General features: G+C 34.8%; 1 protein-coding gene across 3 annotated transcripts in view; it reads right to left on the bottom strand.

Annotated features, from left to right (window-relative positions):
- The window catches only part of LRRC7 (leucine rich repeat containing 7), a 374,132-nt gene that overhangs the window by 70,246 nt on the left and 288,145 nt on the right, over positions 1 to 15,741 (bottom strand). For 2 of the 3 annotated variants that reach the window (XM_024734618.1, XM_024734619.1), the window contains 2 exons: positions 12,700 to 14,380; positions 8,679 to 8,819 (listed from right to left, as the gene is read on the bottom strand). In XM_024734618.1, coding sequence (XP_024590386.1) covers positions 8,679 to 8,819; positions 12,700 to 14,380 — 1,822 coding nt within the window. The remainder of the gene's footprint in view (positions 1 to 8,678; positions 8,820 to 12,699; positions 14,381 to 15,741) is intronic. The other variant, XM_024734620.1, reaches the window with a different exon arrangement.

Genomic DNA, 15,741 nt, shown 5'->3' with positions numbered 1-15,741 from the left:
TTTGGCTGAGTTACTGCTTATTATTTTTAACAAATAATAATACTCCAGTATTTATTGTTATTACTACTAGATATTTTGGGAGGCTTCTGCAGTCTGACCTGAGTAACAGAAAATAATCATACATCATCAGAAAGATGGCATCCCATGTTGGGATACAGTAATGGGATATTTTTCCTGTCGAAGCCAATTAACTTTTTCCATAGGCTTTCTCCTCCTCTAACCTACGGTATATACAAGTACTGCTTGATTTCCTGGGGAATTCTTATGTGGTGAGATATTATACTCAATGTTTCCTATGCCATTTTCTCCACACGTTTTGGAGGATCCCTATGGATAAAGAAAGCCTGGTTAGAGAGTGTATGTGCAGCTCTTTGTGTGAAGAATTGTCCTCCAACCCTGGAATGAGGGAACTGGGCCATTCTCTTCATAACATGGCGCAGATGGACTGCTTGCCAGGCTTCATCCAGTTATATGGAGTGCTCCTTCCTAATTGTTCTCCTTTAGAAAACAATTATATAACCACCCTATCTGCATTTTGACTACATGCATTTTTAAAAAGCATTGCTTGGAACTATTTAAAAATAATATTTATTATGACAAGATTAATTAAACAAAATTAGATGAAATTTTCCTGGGGTCTAGTGGATATAGTGAAAAGTAAGTAAATAATTCAATTTTCTTCTTTGGCTTTGGCCGTGTGAATTCCTTTTTCATGAGCATATCAGCAAGTATGAAAAAAGAAAAAAGGTACTGAATTGAGGCTCCTGGGTTAGTTAGGAATGAATTTACATGTGTTTGTTTGAAAATCAAATAGAGGTAACATATTTAAAGTATATATTACTTGAAAATAACCAGACAGCTATTCAATGACCATCTGATTCAAGCATTAATTTTCTAATCTTTACCTTTTAGAGATTAATGTTTGCATATGCCCACACACGATTTTTCTAGCATATGATAAATCAAACTGTTAAAATTAAGCAGTTAAAATATAATTATGCAGGGCAGACACCACTGGACAGTTTTCTTTTTGAATTTTTAGTACTCATGTCTTTTCTGGTTTGGTTTCTTTGCCAATGAAGTGGGATAATAAATATATTCAACTAGGTGGGTCTGTGGAACACAGATTTTTGAGAAGTGGTCAGAATTCAACACATCTAATCTTTTTTCCCTCCATATCATCTTCATCTCCATCTCTATTTCCTCCACTAAACTCCCTTCAGCTGCCCAGACATGACTCCTACTCAGAGAGCAACTGAGAATTGCAAGATTCTTTTCAATGCAAAAGAAGGCTAAAACCTTTAGTCAAAATCCTAATATCATGATAATGAGATTCTTCATTAATTTAGCAATTAATCTCTCTCTTTTTAAAATTAGAATTAACAACCGCACTAATTCCTTTATGTTACAGGGCCCAAAGAGAACATAAACATGCAGACACGTGAAAAAAATACTTTGACTAGACACCAAAATTAAAGGAATTTCCTGAAAGCAATTTCCTTTATTAATTTCAAGAATGCTCTGGCCTCTTCGTTTTTCTGAAGTGAGACACCGTAGGGGTGACTTAAGTTTGCAAAAAATAGACTGTGAAAACAGTTTATTAATGTTTGGGAAGGAAGAACCCAAAAGAGAATTATGTAGTGGGTTCACATTCTTTCTCAAAAGGAGTGAGTATAGCTATTTACAAAAAAATGAACTTCTGATAAAGTGCTCCTGAGCTTTACATAAATGCAGTTACTTAGTTGTTAAAATTCTATGAAAAGTTACAAGGAGCAACTGTCACTATTGAATTTTATTATTTCAAAGAAAATAAGCAAATGGAGGTTCAATTATCTATAGTACCACATTCTAGTTATTTTCTTTAGATACTTCAAAAGATTAAGAATTAATCTTTTCCTCACCACATATGACCAATTAAATATAAAATACATGGAAAATCATCACAATATATCATTTCTTCAGCTTCTAAATTCTGTAGATCCTTAATATTTCAAAATAAAAGAAAAACTCATCAATGTGATTTAGTGAAAAGTCAGAAATTATATTTGTTAAGAAATTCGGTAATGCTAGTAGAAGTTTTGCTGAACAGATGCTAATCCCAAAGACGACTGTGGACATTTGTAGATTTAACGTTTATGATTTTGACTACTGTGAATGATCACAAGCATCTATCGGAAGGAAGAAGTAATTTCTAATTTGTTGAGACATAAATGTGCATGAATATGTATCTCTATGTATCTGTGTATGCATGAGTATGTATATGAGTGTATGCACGCAGGTATGCATACGTGTGCCCATATGTGAGGATATGTGTATGTAGAGGATTCACATATATGAGTAAATGAGCTTAGCTGATCCAGTAGCTTTGCTCTTGACTGTTAATTGATGGGTGCCCTGAAAGCTTTGGAAATTCACTTACGGCATTTAGTTGGAGGAATTATATGAGAGTGGTATTAGAATTTGGCACTGTGCAAAGGTCTTGGGATATATTCCTTAAGAACTCAAGGATCTATTTTGCTTAGTAATTGGCACATGGTTCACAGAGGGCATTACCACAGCTTCAAAAAAATGTGTGAAAACAACTTTCCCCAAAGTATTTTCAGTGAAATTATTCTTTTTCTGCATATTTTTTGAAAAAAGTAGGTTATAAAGACAAATATACACCAAATTTGGATCTTAATTATTATGATTTCACAGTGCTCAATCTGAAGATGGTAATGTAATGTCCAGATTATTTTAAAGCTAGTATTTCATTAGACTGGTGGGGAAGCATCTGTATGAGTACTAAGCTTATTTTGGTAATTTTAATCACTGTCTGTGAGGATTTATGTGGATTTACAGGCTGAAGGCTTTTTTCATAATTAGAAAGATAAGTGAATCCTTCTTGAGCAATAGGTAGCAAAATCAGTAGAAACTATAGGCATAAGTCACCCCAAAGTGCTGCAGAAATATTGCTTTGCTTTCAGCAAACAAAACAAAACAAAATAAAGCAAAACAAAACTGGAATTAAGTAAGTAACCTTTGGAACTAGGGTGAACGAATGCATATCAGATATTGTTACTATTTGATCCTGAGTCAATTGCATAGGTCTATAAGAAAGGACATTAGAAATTTGAAAAGAATTTAGGTGCAAACATTGCTATCTAAACTCTAATTTAAAAGATGGTGGAATAAGTATCAACTAATAAAACAGATACTGAGGCCATCTTCTTCCAGGCAAAATTATATGAAAAGATCATTGAATACATATATGTCCATAATTTCAACTTCCCTTCCTCTGAAATTGTAATTTATATTAGTGTCTGTTTCAATAAGCCAATAAGCAGTAGGTACTATGGCGTAATATTATGTTGGTAAAAGTTAAAAAAAAAAAGGAAAAAAATTATCAATTTCTCCAGTGTAGAAGAGACCACACTATTTATATTGGCAGCTGGACACCTGCAGGTGGGGAGTTAGAAAAGGCCAGGGATTTCTTTCCCAGCCTTGCATGTCTCTGGAGCAGGACTATTATGGATGATTAAGTTGTGATTTTCTTAGGTTCAAAACCTTTGATCTTTTCCTGCTACCAAACATATTTCTTGGTGCTACTGAGTGCTCAGGAAATGCAAGTGGATCTTAAAGAGGGCAAGGTAACTACTAGCATTTATTAAGCTCAGCTAAATAAGAGAGCACTGTATCTGTAGCACATAGGGGATGATTTGGGTCATGATGTATTTTAGATTAGTTATTATGTTCTACTTGTGTATTCTTTTCTCCGTCCCATAAGATCTACTTTTCTGGATTGTTGTGAAGATAATATAATTATGTATATGAAAGAGCTTTATCAACTATTATGAATTACAGTCTATGAAAATGTCCGATTTTATAAACATTTGAGAAGACATCATCATATACAAGAAATAGGGACTTGAGTGCTAAGCAAAGTCGGATTCAAATTCTACTACCATGCTAGGTGTAGTGGTTACAACAGTAAAACAGTGAAAATATAGTTGAGTTCTTTTATGTAACACATGAGTCTCAGTTTCTTCTTCTATACAATGGTGAGAAATAATTCCATTCAGGGTTTTTGTGAGGGTTGTGCAAAAAAAAAAAATTTTAAGTATCTCATGGTACTATGTACATAGTAGATTTCCAATAAATCCTAGTCTTTATTCTTCTCCTATCAAAATATTTATTTTTTCTACCATTAATCTGGATAATAAAAATGACAGTTTGAACTGACATTTTACAATATTATATTTCTCTTTGGTAACATAAAATTTCAAGACATTAGCTAAGCTCAATTACAACAGAACACATCCAAAGAAGCACATTGAACCATCAATAACGTCATAGAAAGTTGTCTTAAATGCTTTTTGGAGAGGCAGTGAATAAATGACAAATGAATAAATGAATGAATGAATGAATGAATAAGTACATAGATAGAGAATACTAATAATTTATAATTTAATAGCTGACTTATATGTCTTAGATGTTCTATTTATAAATACTATTAAATTTTTTATTAAACTAGAGTAAGCATCAAAAGATGAAAATATTAAAGGAAATTAAATTTATTAAACTAATTTTGTGGTTTTCTTGATTTGCATTCTGTTAATATCAAAACAGGTTCTGTAAAATTACCATAGAAAATATAATTTACTATCTATAATACAGAAGACTATATTTAGCTTGTAGTCCATGAAAAATGTATAGTATTCGACCTGGAATACAATAAATATGAAAAAATAGAAATATTCAAAACACATAGCAAAATCTGGGAGAGTCTTTTCTTTTTATCCACATAAATATTCGCTGTGTAAATACTTCAAGTTCAGAGTTCTTCAATCTTTATTCAAAAATAGTTATATCTTTTAAGTAGTTTATTACAAATTTGTTTAAAAGAAAATTGAGAAAAAATTATTAGATATGTTTTGGTAGTCTAAAAAAAAAAAAAAAATCCAAACCGAAAAACAAATAATTTGCTCAGTCAGGACCTCAGGTAGTGCCCTTTTGTCAATTACCATAATGGAAGGATGGGGAGGTAGGAATCACAAAAAGGTGCCCTCTCTGGGTACATAACTTGCAAAAAGACAATCTCAGTGTAACAGAGAAAATACAAGGAGGTGCTCCTTTCTTCTAATTACAAGAGGTTAAGTCTTGCCAGCAGAGGGTGTGGGGAAAGGGTCTGGATTTCAACCCCTGAATGTTCCCTGGGGCGGGCACCCCCTATACAAAAGTATGCTGCAACTCCATACCCAGTTCTTAACTGGTAATACATGAAAACATTCATTTAGATTCCTTAGGACACTTCATTTATTCTTTCTAGGACACCCCAAAGTCATTTACCACAGTACTTAACTAGAGATAGCCAGTGTTATCATTCAGCAATTTTATGAATAAAAAGATAACTCTAGGATTTTCACAGGAGAATGAACAGTTTTTGTCAATTTTATCTACTGAAATATTTTTATTTTGATCTTACTCTATATTTTAGTGCAATTCTCATGGCTAACAATCATTTAGAGGCTGTAATGATATCTTAAATAGCTGATACTAATTTTTATTATCTTAAGTGGCAAGATGAAAGTGCTGTAATAGGTTTTTATGTATTTGTAAATCAAAGGAAAATAATTTTTGCCTATTTCCTCTCCTGGTGAGAAGGGGTCCAGGAAACTGAGCCTCAATCATAGGACCGGTTATCAACGGTTAGTGGAGAATCTGAAAGGCTGCACCTTAAGAGAGGTTGACCCTAAAGTTTGGCAGAAAAACCAAACAAATTTTCAAATTAAGGAGCTCTGCAGAAGAGATATACCTGAGCACAAAGGCAAAAGGGCAGAGACTTAGATTGGAATCCATGAAAGGAAGTAGAGCATGGAGTAGTTTTGAAAGTGATTAAACATCCAGTAACCACACCTGATAATGTTCCTGCACTAGCAACAAGGTAGCAAAGTTGTCCAGATGCTGAAATGTCTACAGTTTACAGGGCTTAAACTCATCATTTGGGTCATAAAATCTTTTGGGGGCAATGGAATAGTTGCCCTGACTGTTTATTTCCATCCCTTGCTTTCTTTCTTCTCCCTTTTATTTATTTATTTTTTGGTGTGTATAATAAAGTATTGTTGATAATTCATTTTGAGATAGACTATTTCAATACTTGAATTACTCTTTTTTAGGGGGGCCTGGATGGCAGCTTATTTATTTATTTGTTTTTATTGAAGTATACTTGATTTACAATATTGTGTTAGTTTCAGTTGTATGCAAAGTGATTCAGTTCTATATATATGTGTGTGTATATATATACTGAAATGTATATATATTATTTTATATATATTCTTTTTCAGTTTCTTTTCCATACTTGAATTATTCTTGGTTTGCAATTTAAGGTAGTTTCCAAAAAGAATTCCTTTAGGTCGTCTCTGTGCCCAACTGAGTAAGGTTGTAATGTCTCCAAATATAACTCTGCAATATTTCTGTTACAGATCATCTTAGAGCTATAGTAATAGTTAATGAATCCATTCTATAGGGTACCCCCCAAAACATCAGAAAATTAATATAGCAATACAGAGGTACCTAATTTATATCTGGAGAATAATTTATACATTGAGAAACAGTGCTTCAAGTGTATTACCATTTTTCAGACACTGAATATATCTATATTATCCTATAGATTGATGAGAAAATAGGGCTAAAAACTAAGCAAAATAAGAGGTTATCCATATGATATAATTTCAAGGGGTTCAAGCAATAACTTCTTTCATACCAAGATCTCTCAAATCTGCTCACTGTATTTTGAAATTCTATGATTGTAGTTTAAGGGTTTGATTTCTGTTTAATTACCAAGCTCTCCAGAAAAGGTGTCTATTTAAGTTGTGATGGCTCATCTGTTCCTTAGTGCAAATAAGTTTCAAGATCTTTTTGAACACTGGTTTTGTTAGGGCAGAAGATGAATGCCCTGGGCATCTTAGAGGACATGAAGAACAGACTAGAGGCTCCTGTGAAAAGGGTCTCACTGATGGTAGTGTGCTGGAGCCGACTTGTACTAGCTCATGAGAGCTGACTATTCTCAGTCCCAATTCTGAGTTCAGTGATGTCAAGTTACTACTTTGAAATTGGCCAGAGAGGGAGTGTTTTATCACTGACATAGGTAAACACCATAAATCAGTCATTTTTCTCCCTGGAGAGAGTTACCTACACAATACTGGTCCTGTAACAGGAGACTGAGGACAAGGAAAACAATTTTCAAAAGTTCTCAATTAAGTTAGCTTTTTTTTTTCCCCAAAGTGATCATGGGTGACAAAAAAGCTGTGAATTTAAATGTCTCTTTAATTTTATTACTCTCCTCAGAGTAGGAAGCAAACTATACAGAGTTAGGGGCTGTTATTAAGGCTAATTTGATAATAAAACATGAGTTTGTGGTCTTATAACACTCACTTTCCTGGGATGGGAGTTTGCTTCATATGTTCATTAATTTGATTAAGAGAAGAGTGTTTGGAGGCTACCATCATTTTGTTATCCTTACTTTTCCATTGCTTTTTTTTGTAAAAACTTACTAGGTTAATGACTACATTAATAATATAGTCATAATGACATATTGTGTGAAAATGACTCATTAGTTTCCATCGAAAGGTAACTAAGAGCGCATTAGTCAATTTAAACAGGTAAAATGTGTATTCTCTGTTTTGCCTGAATAAAACAAGCAGAAACGGTCCTTTGACAATGGAAATGTTTCCTCTTACAGTATATTCTCTTTCAAATAAGCCTACATTTTTACTTAAAATCATGTGAACTTTCCACTTTTCCATTAACCCAGGATGAGTAAAAATTTGCTAGCTAAGCTACAAATTTGTTTCTCATGTTTTACTTCTGTGTAATATTTCCTACAAAAAAAAATGGGCTAAAGAAGTATTTAGAAGTGTCAACCACTTAAATTTCATTCTAATTTAGGACTCTATGTCTTTTCCAAAGGAATCAACTGAAATCCAATAATAATTTCTTTGTGTGTGTGTCCCTTTGTTTTGTTCTTTTATTTTTATTATTTCTTTCACTTCATAAGGATTAAAACTGTAGTTCACATCCATTCTCTATCTCAGCTCTTGTACTCAACCAGCATTTATTTAATCTTTTCTTCTGAGAATTCCTTACTTATAGCTAGTTCATTGGTATATTTAAGACTTAGATTAATTGACCATAACTGTGTGGGTTTATTTCTCAGCTGTCTATTGTGTTCCATTGATCTATGTGTCTGTTTTTATGCCAGTGCCATCCAGTAATAATTTCTAGTTCTGTTCTCAGAATGCATCAGCAAGAGAATATAGGGTGGTCTCCAAAAAAGTTAAAAAAAAAAAAGAAAGGTATATATCAATACATACATATACACACACAAAAGAAAGAGAAGCAAAGAATAAAAGAAAAAGAAAATGAATAATAAGAAAAAAATGAGTCTTAAAGCAACACAAAAAGCCATGTACCTGCTCAATCCAAAAAGCAAAGCTGTTAAGCAGGAACCTGATAATCAATCTAGCTATAAATATTCATTTAGCAGCTAAGAGTTTGGGCTCTACATTGTTTGCCCTTGCGCTTTTTGGACTCCTGAGAGTCTATAAGCAGGGCTGTATGTACAGCCTAAACACATTATGTGAACAAACAACATTAATTGGCTTTGGTATGCTGACACATGTAGGGCAGTCCATACTTACTTTCTGAAGAGGTAGTTCTTGTAGATCAAATTTAGACTTAGTCTGCAAGTTTAAAGTCATGCTTCTGCCTGCATGCATTGCTGAAATACCTCCATAGGGCAGCATGCCAAGGTTAACTGTGCTGTGTTTGTAAGCAGCATTCTGAGTAGAGGAAATAATCATGTGACAGGATGTGAACACATGCTCAACAAACTGATTATTACACGAACATGTTTAAATTTATAACATTTAACTTAAAGCAGGCAAACAGTAACTTTCTTTTTTAAACATGCACTTGATCAGACAGAAGCATACAGTAAACAGTGTTAGTTATGCACATAATGAGTACCATCCAAAACTACAGAAAAGACAAAAAGCAAAGATAACATTTGTTTTACATTTGCTGCTAACTCAAAGGCATAAAATCTATCTCTTATATATCATGATTGTAGTGACTTTGGACAAATGTTCATCAGTGGCGGTCTATTAATTCAAAAATTTCAAACAGTGAGGTCTTAATCAAATTTTGTCAGCTGCAAATCTCATGGTCTCTTTCACATTGTAAGATTAGCACATACAAATTAGCTTAGCTTATAATTCTGCCTTAAAACTAATACACTGAAAAGTTAAAGCCAAAATCAGTTGCTTTTATTTCTCTGTCTATAGGCATAATTATGGCAACTCAGAAAAAAGAGCTGGTCAAAAAAATCAGTCAATCTGACCAGTGGATGATTGAATTTGCTTATTAGTTTAGTTAAACCAGTCAACTTGTATGTGAATTCAAATATTCTAACTTTTTTGTTGTTTCTTAAAAATTACATTTTAAACTGGAAAAAATTCATAATGAAACTAAAGGAACTATGATTTGAACTATTAATGCTATTTATCTGATATACCTAAATACCTATAGAACATTCTAGTGATATTTGCATTATAGCTACCCTTCAGTAGGTGCATCTAAATTTATTCCAAGTGTCTGATAGGTAGTTTGTTTTTTTCTACAGAACTTCATTTAAAAATTAAAACATTTTGTATACCCTGTCATCAAATAGTTTCCATCAGTACAATCTCTACTTTCCACCTATCATGGACATGTAATCATTGACAGCATTTGGCCCTTTTAAGTAATTCTCTTAATTTGGAAAAAAAAAAATCTACAGAAGTTAACTTAGTACACTTTTTAAAACTGGATATTATTGAACATTAACAGCAGGCAGCTCTTCTATTCTGAGGGCATTTTTGCAAAGAAATGATTTTTAGCACCAGAATTCCATCAACTGAAAGACTATTAAAGTCCTGATGGTGTACTGTCTAATAATCATATTTGTTATGGATCCCTGATTATTTCATCCAGAGATTTTTTTCATTGTCACCATGCCAAAACTGCAAAGGACACTGAACATTTCAATCTAGCACTTGAATGACTCCTTAAGGGTTAAAATGACTCCAGTCTAGTGCTCTCTCAGCTCTTATGGAAGAGTAGCAGTCTTAGACATATGGGTTCATATTTTCATTTCTCTCAGTCAAATGGGGCTCTATAGTGGAAGCATGAGCCTTGAGATAAAACCAAAGGAGAAAACAAGCATCTTTAATCTAGGGTAGTACTTGGAGCTGCATCTCCAAGGTCAACACCGAGCAAGATCTTTAACCAACATTATGTAGAACACTTAAGCTCATCCAATGTCCAGGCTTCTAAGCAGTTCTCCTGCATGAGGAATGGACAAAGATCTTGTAGTTTCTAATGTAACTATTTGATTTCCAGGGTTCAAATCATTCAACTAAATTTCACTGGAAGGAAGCACACTGTGTCTGGGGCAATCTGACTTGGGGCAGAATGTTAAGAACAACAGTACAGAACTATTTTTACATAACAACTCTGTGTTCCAGCACCCTGAATTTATCTTGTTTTAAGTTTTAAGTTAGATACAGCCTGAATAGCTCAGTAACTCAATTTAGAGAGGGAAAGAAAAGTTACTTGGAGAAAAGAGGAAGAGCTTTCAGGATTTGATAGCTTGAAACAATATTCTAAGGTAATTTATTTTCATGGAATTAAATGAGAAGCTATTGAATATACATTGAAATTGCTCTGAAAAATGAAAGACAGACTGAGGGAATTATAAAGACAGAGGATATGTGAAGACTAACTAAAAAGGGAGGCATTGTCACAGTAATGGAAAAATACATACAAATTTACTTTTAGTTATCTGGATCTGGGACAGGCAGGACCTCCAGACTTCTGCTGATCCAAATCCCCCTTCCCCAGTCCTATTTTCCTCTCTCCAAATTCCTGCTCCAACTAGAGGAGTCACCTACTTTTCAGTAGCTCTGATCAAAGGAAAGGAACCATTTATTTGGGAAACCAGTAAATAAATGATGGTACCAAGTGCTTAAAATTTTGTCTTTTCTTTTTCATGCTTTGTTTTCACTCACTCCTCTGTTGCCTCAAATTACTAGTCATTGTATATATGCTCCAAAAAGCTTCTTATAACCTTTCTTGGCTAGTTCATCTTACCCTGTTACGTATGGTCGTGTCTACACGAGGCCAGAGTTCCCAAACTGTACTGTTTTATTTGGCCCCAAATATTTTCGCCCTCCAAGTTATCTGTCTACATGGAGGGTATAACTTGAGGTAAGGCATGGTGACAACCGACCAGGTGTCTCCCACTGACAGCCAGTCATGAGGCTTTGATGAGGCTCCCTTCAATGGGACTGAGCACACCTATTTGAAACAGACATTCTGATGAAATATTTTGCAAGGCAGAACCAGTTTCCACATTGAGAAACTAATACCCACACCCACATTTATTAGTTCACTCTTTCCCTATAAATAATTGTTTTCTTGTCATGTAGACACGACCTACAAACAATATAATTATTTTAAAAGAGTACACCTGAAAACATAAAATTCAGCATTAAGAAAATATATAATAAATGCAGTGACCTGTGCTTTTAGCAGGACACAAAATGAAATAAAACTATTGAGTGAAACATTCTAATGGTATATTATTACCCAGATCCCCAATTTACACTGAGCATTTAAATCAGAACAAAGGGCCCTATTTTCACAAAAAGGACTTTTAAGATTCTAAGGTCAATGCAGAGTACACAAAGCCCTCTACACCAAAGCTGCAAAGTATCAATACACTCAGTGGTGATGGTCAATTGATCATAGTTCTAGAAAATGCAGACTTCTCTTAGAGAGATACAAACAACAACAAAAAGTAATTCTAGGTCTTATACAATTTTTTTTTTTCTCTCCTCAATTGCTATGCATTTCATGATTTGCTGTGATTCAATTTTTAACTGCATTAGGATTAATGTCCCCCCCCCTTTTTTGCTGCAATATACACACTAATTTGTACGTTTGTAGTCTTTATAAAGACATCATCTATTTTTGTTGTCTGTAGTATGATTTGAATTTAACCATTTCTTTCTATATGAAAAGCAACATTCTAAATGGCAGGATTTTCATTGAATAAAATAATGTGTAGGAGGGCATTCAATCTCTGCTTATTTTATTTTTCTGTTTCTTGCTGAGAAGATTATTGCTCATTAGAAGTAATAACTTTAGTAGTCCCATAGCAGTAACTATATGCAAATTGTATAAACAAATTAGGTCTGATTTTAATACAAGTGAGTCTGTGCAGAAAGGATTAGAATACTCACTTTTTATAGATTCAATAAAAATCATACTCTTTAGGTCACTAGAGAACAGTTTTGTGTCCTAGGAGATGCATTTTGCCTTAATGGCTAGAACGCAATTGAAGCACTACCCCATATAACAGAGTCGAATTCTTTCTTACTAACCATATTTAGGATAGTTTTGACAAATAATTCACCTATACATTATGAACTCTCAAAGAGCATCAAACAGTATCCATGAAAAACTATTATGATCAATCTCCCCACAATATAAAGATAAATAAAATGCTGATCATCTATTCATTCATGTAGTTCATGCTTCACTACATGTGCTTAGAAATGCCAATAAAGTAAAACTAAAGGCAGGAGGGATATTCTTACAGAGAAATGCCAAACATACCCTGTCTAACCTTCTAGCTTCTATATGTCTAAGCAGCTGTTGTCTCCAGTCTGCAGGCATTTTACCACAGCTCTCCTCTCCCTTCACAGGAGTAGGCCTCGTCTTTATATCACTGTTATCTGATGGCTTGTCACCATAGTTACCCAAGTTATAGTCAGATGGTATTTTTTCCAAAAGAGCTGCCATAGTAGGCCTAGCTGAAACTGGCCTGGTTTGGGAGGCACCATAACTCTCTGTACTGTAGCTTCTTGCAGACAATGGCCTCCTTTGGGTAAGGTTTTTAACTGGAAAACTTCCCGCCTGAGCTTTCACTTCTTGATATGAAGGGTGTTCATCTTCATACCTGCCATTCCTTTTCAGGAACTGGGACTCAGTCACTGAAACGCTGCTTTGGCGATCCAGACCTGCCCTATATGGAGGTCTGCCGTACCTATCATTCGGAGGCAGCTCATGAGGTTCACTGACCCTTCTAAACATGGCCATTTCTGTGGAACTCGCCAGGGAGTCAGCTCTTCTCAAGAAGCCTGCCCTGGCACCTTGGCTTGCAAACTGGGCATTTACCACAGCATCCTCATTAACAGATGGCTGAGAAAATGAAAATATTTGCTCAATCGGTGGGTATCCTCTGTAAGCTCTAGGACTAACCAAATCCTTGGTGATGTTTTTGCCCGGCTGTTGCACGTACTCAGAATTGTGTTGAAATGGGGGCGGTATCCTCTTTTCAGCTTTAACCTCCACTGCTCCTTGGGGATTGAAGCTTTGGTCAAATTGATAGACTTTTTTTGTCATGGAAGCTTTTTGTTGTTGTGGCCCTTTACTACTTCCATATGTGAGCATCTCGTCATCCAGCATCGGGACTGACTGGCTTCGAGACATACTGGACATACCGTGCTCTGGTCCTAACATTTTGTCAGGTCGTTCGTGACTTCCTAAGTGATCACTCCCAGAAGCATAGTTTTCTAATGGTATATTATAAACCTTGTATGTACCAATGTCAATCTCATCGATACTCTGTGACTTCTTGAATTTATTGGACTTGATGTCTTTCATTAGTGGGGAAAGCCTCTCTGTGCTTTTGCTAATTGAAATAACACCTTTAGAAGATTCTGGGCGGCAGTGGATTTGAGAAAAGACATTACTGAGACTCCTGTTGGGATTAGAATCATGATACTCCCATGGTACTCCTGGAGAAAAAGGACTAGGTATTTCAGCAGATTCTTTTATATGTTCTTTCCTTTCAGGCAATGGGCTGGTGGTAGGGGTTGTCTCTAATTTGGAAGGGAAAGCAGTCCTGTCTTCAAAAGGGCTAGGGGTTCTGGTCCAATTCTGCCAAGGATTGGAAGGAGGCACTTCTGTTTCTGGTGTGTGTCTGTGTGTAGACTGCTCAAGTTCCAGGGGAACACCAACAATCCTGTCCTGCCTAATCAAAGGCCTGCGTCCATGAGAAGATGTGCTTCTAGATTTTGAACTCAGGAGAGGATTATTGTTGGCATTCTCGCCTGTGGTTTCCTCTGCAACAAACCCGGTGTTATCATAATGTGAGCCATCAGTCCAGTTGTCAGTGAAAGTGTCACTCAATGGCAGCCGGTCAGGACGCTGTGGTAGATTCCCTGGGGGGACAGCCTCCCGCTGGCTGAGCAATGGCTTTGCATCAAGAGGCTGTGGGAAAGATTGTGCAATCCTGTGAACACAATGGGAAGAAGAAACCTGAAAATGAGGAAGATCTGGGTCTTTGCCAGAAAGAACACCCGGCAAGAATACCACCATCCTTTGTTCAACCGATCATTCATCCACACCTCAATTATGATTAACGATAGCATTATTATTCCGTGTCCAAAAAAGTCACCCCTTTACCCTGCTCTAACTTTTATTTCTTCTCAGTTATCATTACCTTCTAATATACACAGTTTACTTACCTGTTATATGTCTTGTGTCCTCTGCTAGAATGTAAACTCATGAGGGCAGAGGTTTTTTTCTTTTCAGGCCTAGCATAGTGCATGGCACATAGTAGGTACCAAGTACATATTTGTTGAATGAATGAGTGAAGGAATAAATGAGTGAATGAAAGAAATATAGATATTTTTAGTAATGGTCCTGAAACCTGTCTGATAATTAGAGCTACCTGATTCCTGGTCCCCATGAATTTCTGATTCAGTACATTTCCAAACTATTAGTTGAGAGTACATTTCTTATCAATGCTTCTTATATCTAATGAACCCAAGTTGTCTTCAAATAACATATTTGAGGGCCAGGTATTACAAGACATTAAATCCATTGTATAGTGTATGCATTCACATATCTTTTTCTAGAATGTAAATTAAATTAAATTAAATAATTAAATTAAATTAAATTATGAGTTCTGGTCATTGGCATGTTTATTCTGGTGACCACAGTATCTCTACAAGATGCTCATTTTTCTAAGTTTATTCTAAACCGTTTGCACACTAATGATATTGAATTATATATCTTTTATTAAAGATTTTTAAGGGCTTTTGCTAATTGAAAAAAAAGTGCATTTAGAAGGCATCTTCCAAAAGTACCTAAATCAGTCTGAGCTTATATAACAAATAATAAATTTACAAACTGAAAGAGTTAAGATTTTTATCATGGGCATCAATGAGTAGAAATAGTTATTCATCAATTACCAATGAATATATTGTTAACAGTATTGACATTATCAGTAAAATCTGAGTGAAAGTCATTGACTACCTATATCATATGACAATTTTTATTTGCTATTTGTACTGTGAAACATAGCAACATGTTACAAAACAAGGGAATCAGCACTGGGTAAATGCTACTTCATTGAGTCACTTTACTGACCTCCATACTTTTGATTTTAATATATCTGTAAAATGGAAGTAATATAGAGTAGGAGCCATTTTGGAAGGATTAAATACTTTTACTTACATTCTAACTTTTCCAGGTGGTGATAAAATGATGATGATGAAGATGCTGATGAAAAATTTATTGAATGTTTACTCTGTACTTGGCACATTAGTGCTTTCCATGAATCTTTCTTTAATTCATAACACCATTTTG

The sequence above is a fragment of the Neophocaena asiaeorientalis genome, unplaced genomic scaffold (genome assembly GCF_003031525.2).
Source record: "Neophocaena asiaeorientalis asiaeorientalis breed wild unplaced genomic scaffold, Neophocaena_asiaeorientalis_V1.1 scaffold15, whole genome shotgun sequence".
Classification (NCBI taxonomy): Eukaryota; Metazoa; Chordata; class Mammalia; order Artiodactyla; family Phocoenidae; genus Neophocaena; species Neophocaena asiaeorientalis.
Note: the sequence above shows the minus strand (reverse complement) of the source record. Positions and strands in the feature narration are given on the sequence as shown.